Raw genomic sequence first — 10,920 nt, 5'->3', positions numbered from 1 at the left:
CGCGGAGCACCGCTTGGCCTGGAGGCAGGGGGACATCGTGTGTCCCCCCCCCCCCGGGGCCGGGGCGGCACAGGAGGAATCGGTGAGACCAGGCGGGGTGCGAACGCTTCGCCCGCCCCGTTAGGGCAGGCAGCGAGGAGCCCCGACACCGGACTGAGAAAACACGGCACGCCGGGCTSTTGGGCTCCCCGGCCCGCGCTCCTCACCTCGAGCGCTTCACAACAGCATCGGTCGAGGCCCAAGAACGCGCCGGAGGCAGCATGATCCGAGCACAGCGCACAAACAGAAGGAAAAGCGGCGGGCCACTTACATCTGTGCCTTGCAAAGATATTCCAGTGCTTGTGAGAGACTACCAGCGCTAGAAAGGAGGAGTCCACGCTTTTTCGGACCGTCTGAGCTACAGTTTCAGGTACTGTGCGTGCTTTGGCCGTGTTTTTTTGTGGCTTGTTCGGCTTCGTGCATAACCGCTTTCATTATTTTTTCAGTCGGCCTCTGCTGGGTAGGTCTCTCCTAGCGCTGCTTAAATGATAAAGCTTTAAAAAAAGAAAGTATGGTTGTGAAATTACAGAAACCGGCTAACTGCAGCTTTTAAATTCAGGTGTTGAGTTGAAGGTCTGTAAAGTCTGTCATATTAGTTACCAGAACTTCTCTGGTTAAGAGAAAAATACTAAGCTTGAGACTGTCTTCCCTAAGGTTGTGGTGTCTGCCACTTCCCCTGACGCACACTGAGAACCACCTGCTGGTAACCATCACATGCTGATTATTATTATCATTTTTAATAGAGATATTGCTACTGCCTCTGCACAAGACCAGGGTTATTATACATTCGGGATGCTTCCTAGCAATTTTGTGATGCTGCTATTCCACTTCATAATTTTTACAGTAGAATCAGCTATTATAGAATGAGCTGATTTGCACAGAAGAGCCTTTTAAACAACAAAAAACATTCAACAGAAGAGCAGCTTGCAGAACAGACTGCTTTAGCAGCTCTGTCAGTGGCTCTGGCATACATCATCTCACCTAATGCTACAGAAAACAATTAAAAGCAGGATTAGAAAAAAGCTTTGAAGACTCCTCTGCAACCCCATTTAAGGGGTGGTGCTGTGCTTTAAGTTCTGCCCTTGAACATTAAAGTCGCTCTCTGACTTCAGCAGCAACTGTCAGCACTTATTGCATCTCCAACAGACACTGTGGCACATCCAGTCTCCGCACAGGGGCTCAAAGGCAAGAGCTGTACTTAGTCCAAGGTGAAAAGGCAGCTGAGAGACTGGCAGCAGCCACAGGTCAGCAGGATCAACCCTGTAACCACAAATCTCTTGTTACGGCAGCGAGATGAACAGAGGCAGTAGCTTATCTGTCTCAGCTACACATGCCACTTRGTTGGAAATGTATCTGCACCTGTTGGACGCAACTAACTGGGGTGAGCACCATGTGCGGGCTGGCATCATGAAATGCTGATCTCAAATAYTGAGACTAGCAGCGTGAAGTCAAGCGATCCCTTCGTTCCTCCTTCCCCAAAGAGCAGTCTCTTGCTTCATAACTTGACTGTGAGTTTTCATCCAGTAAGAAACATGACATAGCTTAAGATTTTGATCCAGCTAGAGTGTGCAAAAAACKGTCCTTGCCCTTCCTAAACAGGATAAGCAGGATTTAAATTTGCACTGTATTAGCGAACCATTACTTCTTATTCAATATGAACGTGCCAATCAGGTTTGAACTGGATCAAAAGCCTGTAGAAGCTTTTTTTCTTTCCCACCCCACATCCAGTTCTGGCTCAAATCACATTCAGTTCCCAGCTTGGCTGCTAGCAGAACAGCAACTGGATGCTTCCCCCACACTCTGGATTTGTTTGTGCTTAAACCAACTGGAGGTGGGAAGCAGCAGCAGCCTCTGTCTCCCTTGAACATGCAGTATTGACACTCACATTGAACAAGGCCACAGAACCACTCAGTCCCCCAGAAATCAGAATAAGCTTCCCTGAAATAACAAAAAATTAAATAACAACAGATTAACAACATACGTTAGGTGTCAAAATTGCCATCAACTAGTTACAGACAGCCAACGCGATTATTAACTTGCCTAACAACTGGTTTGCTGTTTGAAGGATGAGAGATAGGAAACATTTTCCAAGAATRTACAAAAAAAGGTATGTACAGAGCTATTCCAAAGGCAGTAAATAAGGTCTTAAGTGGCTCCATGTTACTGTCTTCTCACGTCTTCTAGAAATAAAAGTGAGTGAKTGGGAAAATTGTCTATACTATTTTTCCACCTTCGCACAGTACAATTGCAGTCAGCACACAAACCACCAGAGGGCTCTGCTGCAGTCTGTTAGATGGCCCTGCTTAGAAGTTTGGCAAACATTAAAATAATTTAAACTGGCTTTTTGCTCCAACTGGTAAGTCTTTAATTAAAAAAAAAAAAAAAAAAAAAGAGAGAGAGAGAACTAAGAACTTGCCAGGATTCATTCACACACCTGGCTGCTCTTGAAGGAACCGTCACAGGCAAAGAGCATTGCCAAAGGTCACATTTTTGATGATTTTAACCAGAAACAGCAGCAGAGTGTTGTATTGCAGTCAGATCTAAAGAGGTGAACTGCTGTTGCTCTTGCTTCTGCTTTGTACTGTGAAACCTGCTCCCTGTTAGCTAGAGACAAAGGAGACTCCAGCTGCCTTGCCTCTCCTCCTGAGCTTTCAACCGTGACGGTCCAAATCCAGAAGGATCAAAAGAAGGTTTCTCTCCCACCAGCTGCCTCTACCAGTGTCTCGAATCCACCAGCTCTGGGCGGAGGCTCAGCTTCTTCAGAGTTTCATATCCCACCACGATGACGATGGTGGAGGGAGTGGCTGAGATGATGCGGGCAGAGAGGCCTTTTGTCAGGCCCCAGGGACCTTCTTCTGCTATGAGCTGTTTGAAGGTGAGGATGATGGAGCTCTTGCCTTCCACCTGCAAAGCCAGAAAAAAGACATTCAAAGAACTGCTAGATTTCACACAGAGCTGCTCTGGGGTTCTGCTCTGGCAGAAGCCACTATGGAGATTACAGATTAGCCAGTGCAGTAGCCTTAACCCAGTGTCTGTGGGAAAAAAAGAAAAAACACAGAAAGGAAGAAGTCCTAAAGAGGCAGCCTTAAGTGGGGTCTACCGCTAGACCTGTCTCCTCCTTCCCTCCCATTGCCTCCATCTAGAAGCTGAGAAGCTGGTGGGCCAACATAACAGCTCAAGCATCAGCAAAACATATTGCTGGAAGCACCTCCTTTTCTGAAGGATGGCACATTTGATGGGAAACCTCATCTGAGCCATCCAGGTGGGTGAAGCTGGCCTTGCTACCKGAACTGCCTCCTACTAACGGAGGGTACAATTTAAGCAGCGTGAAATCTAGGACGAAACAACCTGAGAACAGAGAGAAGGGGAGCACTTTACCTGAAGCCACCGATCAAAGGGCTGAGACCGAAGGCCGCAGGCTGAACTCTTACCTGCACCCGAGCCCTGATGACATCCATGGGGTTGGTGAGTGTAGAAGCTGTAGCAGCCGCAAGTGGCCCTGATATAGCTTGCAGGAGGAGATGAGGACAGTCTTTAGGAGTCAAGCTAGAAAGCTGTTCTGGGAATGGGAGGGAGAGTAAAGTTATAGACAAGTGGCTGCTTACCAGTTCCCTAAGTCCACCTGCTAATTTAGCCTGATCTGCAATGGGCAGAATCCCTGATTTCTGGCCTGTTGCATTCTCCCACAGCACATCTGTGTGGTGGTCTCTGGAAGTTAGCAAAATGCAGGGAACAAGCCCTAAATGCCGCTGCCAGCACAGTGCTCCACTCTCAGAGCCTTTGATCACCTCAAATGCAAGATCTCTCAGACCTCCTGGGAAAACAGAGCAGCAAGAGCTTGTATCTCCCCAAAACAACCACAGAAACATTCACCCCTCCTTTGAAGGGCAAGGGGAAACTTTCAGACAAGACTATCTCAAGTAGCGTGCACAGTCCCAGAAAGCCATCACCACTACCTAGCAAGCTGCCCAGGCAATGTCCAGCAGGACACCATGCGTGGGATTTCTACGGAGGACAGTGCTTGTTATTATTCCTATCAGGGATTTCTTCATTCTGTTCTTGTTCTCTGGCAAACAGGATTTTAACCTGAATCTCTGCCAGCAGTGTACTTTGAGCCTCAAGGCAGGTTTGATGACCCCTGTGTTGGCAGCCAAGGCCRGCATGCTGTCCAGGGACAGCGGAAGGAAGAGCTAGTGTGCGAGCAGCTGGAGAAGAGGTGTTGACCACTCAGACCCACATTTAGCATCTCCTTGATCTCCATTGTGGAAGGCTAAGAAAGGGAGCAAACATCTCATAAAAGCAGTTATATTCTCTCCTCGACAAGACTCGATTACTTGTTCTTAGATGCTTGTTTTTGAGTCTTCTTGCAATGAAAGTCTAACAGTCTAATACTGTGGTTTTGGTATTAAAAAAATAAAAGCATAAAACACTTGCATATGAGGAAGAGGATTGAAAATGTGTATGGAGCAGCTCCAGCAAAACTCAAATCAGTGAAACATCCCAAGCTGTTGTTGCCTTTTAAATGCAGTGCAGACTGTAACCAGTTTCCCCTGTTGCTACCAGAATGTGCCTGCACTGAAAAACAACCTGTGCACCTGAGACACCTGTACTTTTACAAACAGGTAGCTTGTCAGATTTACCTCAAGCTTAGTACAGTGAAATCTAAGCCTGTCATTATCACTACGTTTAGCCAGATGGTTATGAAGCAAATATTGGTCTAAAAAACCACACGCAAAGCTGCGTGACAAATCAAATGGATTACCAGGGGAAGAAATTAAAAAAGAAGGGGGAGAGGGGGAGTTAGTTGGCTAGTGTCTTTAGTATTTGGGAACAGCCTGAGCATTACCAGAGCTGAGCTAGGAAGAGAGAACATACTGTAAAGTACAGTTTTGTACCGCGAGGCTTGGTGCCAGTTTTAAAGCTAAGGAAACTGAAGCATGAGCTTACTTAGACACACARCCACAGATGACTTGGCGCTCGTCTCTGCCTATTGCTTTGTTCTGTTATGGGATTTCAGGCTCTAGAAGTCTTTTTGCTATATACAAGAGTCCACGTGAACAGAAACACGAATTAGACTTATTCAGTGGATTCAAAACTCTGCCCAGTACCAGACAACAGCCTTCCTCACTTCCATGCATTATTCAAGATTAGCAGAAGCAAAAGCTACAGCAGATGCATCAAGTCCCTTTTACCCAAAGCCACCTAGTTTCAAGCCCTATCAAACTTCCATCCACCATTTGCAGAATTGTTTAAAGTGAATACATCTGTTTGTTCAAGACAGGTTCTGCTCCAATCCCACATCAAAGCAGGAAAGCGAATCATGCTGGGTCCATAGTTTCAGAGTTGATCTCTGAGGCTTCTAGGTCTCCTGAGACGAGATCCACCCAAAGCCTCCTTTCACCTACCGGCATAGAAATGGTAGAAGGGCCACCARACTGCACTGTTGGGAATATAGGTGAGCAGAGAGGCTACATAGCCCCTGTAGAAGCCTCTGAAGCCATCAGCCTTGAARATCTGTACAATGATGTCCTTGGTTTGGCCAAAGACCAACATCCGCTTGCCATCTTGGTTCTGCACCTTGAACCTGCCCATGCTTTCCCCCTTCCTCTGCATCATGAGGTGCTGGGAGACCACGTCGATGGGTACCGTGATGCTCTGGGCCACCAAAGAGGCTGAGCCACCTGCCACCAGAGACTTTACAGCRTTGTTGTTGTTGTACCGTGACACATACTTCCGAGTGAGCTCGTACGTTGTCACATAGCACTGGCCAGAGATCAGAGTGAAAGTGTTGACCAAAAAGCCACGGTAGAGCCCGGCTGTCCCTTCTGTCCGCAGAATTTTCACAAAGGCATCAAAGGTCCCGTTGTAGAGGCTCTTGCCCTTCTGGACTTGTAACCGTGTCCGGATGAGCGTGAAAGGGTAAACGCTCACCCGGATCATCATAGTCATGCAAATCCCAAATACATAAAACTTCCTCTTGTCCAGATGCTCCCACTCAATRATGGGGATGTTGCGTTTGTCCTCCATGACTCCCTGAAGTTGAGAAGGAGAGGTGGTATGCCCCAGATCTACCTCAAAAATGCAGAGTGGACCAAGACCCAGCCCACGTATCTTAAGTGCCCGGATTGGAAGTGCTGTCACCTGGAAAGAGAGAGAGAGACACTTTAAGACGACAGTTGCACACTTAGGTGATGTAGGCTGTTTAGGCTAACTTAAATTTACTTCCGTTGTGTGAAGTGGATAGGGAACACCTGCATAAAACATTCTGCTGGCAGAGCGATGGGACTGTAACGTCCAGTAGAAGGGCCATAACACACAGCTGATGACAGCAGTTTCTGAAGTCGCCACAGCTATTTGTTAAACCCTGACAGCAGTCCGTACACACAGCAGTTCTCACCATGCTTCACACTACTTCACTGCAAAGCAAAGCTTGCCAGACTTTGTAAAGCACTGCTCCAACAGTGAGAACTACCTTTTAACAACCACGCAGGAGTACGGACTGTCAACCAAAGCAGCTTCTCTCCAGTCATTCCAGGTTCGTGATGCTCCTAGATGTCAGAATGTCACCTTTCAGTTCCAGGCTCTGTACAAAGAAAGCAGTGGCATGCTGTGAAGTCTCCATATAGGTTCTCGGATTCCCCACACAAATCAGATGTGCTTTTCAGGGCATTTCAGTTTCTCCCTTCCTGAAACTGAAGGATAATGCAAGCCTTGAGGAGRGGGGAAAAGGGGCAGTGAAAGCAGAAGCAAGAGGCAAGAGCAAAGAATTATGTAGAATCTCCATGCTGATGGCCAAGATCCTGAAAAGAAAGAGTTAAAAATCACAGCTTGACTGAACAGAGCCTAATGGCACTTTTCAGCTAAGGCAAACAAAGTTCATCCTCACTTTCATTACTGGATAATCCCTTCTGGTATGATAACACTCACAAACCTGCCATGCTCCCAATTTTGGCAGCTTTCAGAGGATCAGGAGCTGAGGGACTAACAAGGTGAGCAGAAGAGCCAAGGGGAATTCTTGCCGCAGGTCAAGCCAGGAGGCGCTCCTCGTTCAGCCTCCTCACCTAACACGTCACCACTGCATCTCCACCGCATGGGCAAACGAGTCCCAGCAGTCACCACCACCTGCTTCCCCAGAACAAGGCTCAGTGACTCCATCCATCTCCCTTTGGGTCTTGTCTACCCTAAATTGCTGTGTATCCAACCAGGCTTGGAACAAACCTAGCTCCTTGAAGGGCCTGGCATATATAAACAAAAAGAAAAGAGTGTCTCAAAAGATCAACCCAGCATAAAAAGCAATTACTTCACTGACCACTGGGACTCCATCTATGTCGAAAAAAAAGCCTAAACGTCTGGAATAAGACACTGCTGAATTACTATAAGATGCCTGAATGCAGTCACATCAAGGCTGCTGTACCAGGCTCTGATAAAGGGTTCTTTGAAGTCTTATGTACAGGCACAAGCTGAGAACACATAGTTATTGAGAACAGAGTAAGATTAAGTAATTCCACTTGTAAATGTAGAAACTGGAACGAGTGTGTCAGAGATCGYGAAACAGATGCTTCACTTTAAATCTGTGTTTTCACTCAGTCTAGATTATTCAACATGAGATGAAGTCAACACCCTACACCAGTTTTGGTGCCATTTTATGCTGTCAGAGTAATGCAGAAAGGCCTTAGCATAAATACGCCTTCAAATTGCAGAGCTTAAACAGTGAAGACTCAGCTGGTTAGAGATGCACTAAGAAAACGACTGGCAATTATTTACCTCTGGCACAGAGAAGATTTTAAGATTATGAAATTATGGCATGTGTGGGGGTTATTAACAAAGCCTGTCCATGCCCATCTGCTAACAAAATATTGACTTAACCTCACTAAGCAGTGTTACAGATTGTCACAACTCCTCTTGATGGACAGTGAAGTTAAAAATACTCAAAGGGCACCTGAGTCCACAGGAATGGGGGGAAGGGAGAATGGGGGTGTGCAAGGGGGACAGACACAACACCCTTTTTTACCTACTTCGACAAAAACTGTAATTCATTGTTATAGTCAATTAACTTGACAGATAAGGCATAACAAAGCTAATGGCTTGTCTAAACAAAAGTTGTATTGCTTTAATTATAATTAAAGCATTAGCACTTCACAAATACAGGCATAATTAGACAGTATAAAGCTTCCTATGCAGAAATTATCTGCCCACAGCATCTATAAAAACATTATCCCATTCATGCTGAGTCCCACTAGCTTAATATTTTATAAAAAATAAAGTCTACCCCGTGCAGTTTCCTTGCAAAATCTGAGGGTGTAGTCTACACTCCAAACTCCTCTGCCACCCCAAAATTGAACCATACATGTCCAGAGCTCTGCACCTAGAAGGTAAGGTGTCTCTGCTAAGAAAAATCCTCAGGGCTTTAACACAGGAAAAAAAGAACGTATGTATCAAGGATACTTCTTTATTAGTAGTTTTAGGTACTATAGCACTTTGTTTTTAGAATTTAAGCCATAACCTTGGGGAAATAACCGTACTTTCCTTGGACTTTTATTAATAACTACCTTCATTCAGGATCTAAATTAGACAGACAATGTCACTTCAACCCCATGGCCTGCAAGCAATTGAAACAGTAAATTCATCCTGAAGGGAGGTGAGGAGGGAAGGTGTACCTCATCTCACTAGGGATGTTTTGATTTGATCACCACAGGTAAAATCCTTGCTCTGCTGAAGACGAGAGTTATGCTCAAAGCATTTATTCTTCTAGGAATTAAATCTAGGGCCTTGCTCCAACCACTGATCCTGTGGCATCCGGTTTTGGTGCTGATCTTTCAAGTAACTTTGGGGAGGTTGATATCAAAGTAATTGCTAAGTCTCAAAAGAACAGACCTACCCTCTGAAACATAATACAAGTACACCAGCTTCCTTCCCAGGCCATAGAGTTATTCTGTACTCCAATGCTTCAACAGTCTCAGCCTTAAACAGTAAATTTAAATAAATCTGTACGAATGGTTACTTTTCACCATGAACAGAAAAGCATTTTTTTTGAATTTCTGCCTAGAATTTAAAGCAGAGGATTAACAAGCAGGCTGTACCTGCTGCTGCTGCTCTGTCRCTGCAAAGGGGGAGCCTGCAGGTCGCACTGCAAACATCCTCTAAACCCGGGCTGCAACTTCGCATGAAACTCTTGCCCCCACAATTTAACCCCCTTTTCATGCAGCCCCATCAATCCAGTCTCTGAACTCTTTCTGCTGCATCTGTATCTAAATATGATTCTTTGGCAAATAAAGACAGGGCCTTTGTGTAACCCTAGCCAAGGATGCCTCTCGCTCAGCATACTAATGCCTTAGCACGAAGGCCTGGGAACCATCCAGAAATGGGCCGAGAAAACGCCCTTCCAGCTCCAAGTGCTATACGCTGTTGCCTGTGGAGATTCTCTCAAGTGGGGAAGCACGAGATCAAACAAAACCACTACAAGTCTCTGAAATTTTACTTCTTTTGTCTGTGGCATTCTATGCAGAACCTGGTCTAATTGGATACCTCAGTTATCAAAGTATTGCTTTACTATTGCACTCCTTGTATCCATTTCTATCCCTGGGTAAATTTAAGAAAGGCTGCACAAGCACTGAAGATTTGCACCTCTCTGTAAATGATGTGACAGACACACTTGAAAGACAGCGCTTCCAAATGCATCCACAATCCTCTGCCAAATTCCCTCCCTCTCCTTTGCAAAGGGCGCAAGTGCAGAGGAGTCCCGCACTAAAGCYGTTGGTACACGAGTTGGGGCAGCCAAAAACCTGATGCACCCAGGAGTCAGTGAACACGTGCAAATTTTGGCTCGGGACCTGCTCAAGGTCACCGAGTTAGCAGCTGAGCGAGTGAGAACCTTCCCGTCCCACCGTTTCCAGCCCCGCGGCTACTCGGCGCCACCGGCCAGTCCCTCACCTGCAGGGCCAGACTCTGTCGCCTCCAAGACGTCTCCGTCCCCCTCCCCGCGTGCCACCCGCCTCCCAGACTCGCTGCTGGCAGGGCACCAGCCAGGCTGGCCTCGGAGCAGGCAGCACCCTTCCCCTGCCTCCCAACGGCAAATCCTCCCCCTGTTTCTCTCCAAGTGGCAAAACCTGCCCCTTCTGCTCGGGCCCTCACGCCAGCTCTCACCCAGCTTCCCCGCACAAAACGCACCCGGGTTCTCCCCCAGCGCTTGCTTGCAGCAGCCTCACGCTGACCCTGGCCGACTCCATCTCCAAATCCTCTCTGAGGCCAGGGCCCTGCCCGCTGCTCTGCCCCCAGCCTCCCCGAACTGGGGTCGTACCCTGCTGAGCATCCCCGTGCAGGCAGTGCCCCACACCTGATTACCTCCACAGCCCTCAAGCTAGGCTGCTGGCCTGCCCCCACGGCCTTCCTCTGCCCCCGAATTATACCCCTGCCCCACGCTGAGCCCCAGAGGGATGCACAACTGGCTGCCACCCAGGCAGACCTGCAACGCCCCCCCCCCCCTCCAACCCACAGTCTCTTGCCCCAAAACTTGGCCCCACCAATCTTGCCCCACAACCAGGCCTCCCCAAACTCGGTGCCGCGAACCTGCCCTCCAGCCTCACAGCTGAGCCTCCCCAATCCCACCCCACAATCTCCTGCACTCCAGGTGGATCTCCCCAAACTCATCCTCCAGCTAGGCACCCCCCCCAATCCTGCCCCATAAGGAGATCCTCCAATCCCCCTCCCCAGCTGAATGTCCCCAATTCTGCCCCACAACCTCCTGCCCCACAACTACCCATCCCCTTCTCTCCCCACCACCTCCTGCCCCACAGCTGGGGCAGCCCAGTTCCCACCCCTCAACCTCCTGCCCCACAACTACCCATCCCCTTCTCTCCCCACAACCTCCTGCCCCACAGCTGG

General features: G+C 47.8%; 1 protein-coding gene across 4 annotated transcripts; it reads right to left on the bottom strand.

Annotated features, from left to right (window-relative positions):
• Positions 1-6: 6 nt before the first annotated feature.
• On the bottom strand, positions 7-10,418 carry SLC25A44 (solute carrier family 25 member 44). Of its 4 annotated transcripts, XR_014897635.1 has the most exons (6): positions 6,512-7,443; positions 5,445-6,180; positions 3,471-3,598; positions 2,474-2,943; positions 1,925-1,977; positions 7-533 (listed from the first exon to the last, which is right to left on the bottom strand). XR_014897635.1 is itself a non-coding variant. In XM_085319575.1 (5 exons), the coding sequence occupies exons 3-5, from the start codon at positions 6,064-6,066 to the stop codon at positions 2,752-2,754; spliced, it is 942 nt and encodes a 313-aa protein (XP_085175701.1). In that variant the 5' UTR covers positions 6,067-6,180; positions 6,512-6,622; positions 10,207-10,418; the 3' UTR covers positions 1,999-2,751. The 4 variants fall into 4 exon arrangements, 2 of the variants coding, with proteins under 2 accessions (XP_085175701.1, XP_085175700.1); XR_014897634.1 differs by having other exon boundaries at positions 7-1,977; XM_085319575.1 differs by lacking the exons at positions 7-533; positions 1,925-1,977 and adding an exon at positions 10,207-10,418 and having other exon boundaries at positions 1,999-2,943; positions 6,512-6,622.
• Positions 10,419-10,920: the final 502 nt, after the last annotated feature.

The sequence above is a fragment of the Rhea americana genome, unplaced genomic scaffold (genome assembly GCF_003343005.1).
Source record: "Rhea americana isolate MKP2758 unplaced genomic scaffold, rheAme1 scaffold_599, whole genome shotgun sequence".
In the NCBI taxonomy this organism is placed as follows: Eukaryota; Metazoa; Chordata; class Aves; order Rheiformes; family Rheidae; genus Rhea; species Rhea americana.
This window is presented reverse-complemented; position numbering and strand designations above follow the sequence as displayed.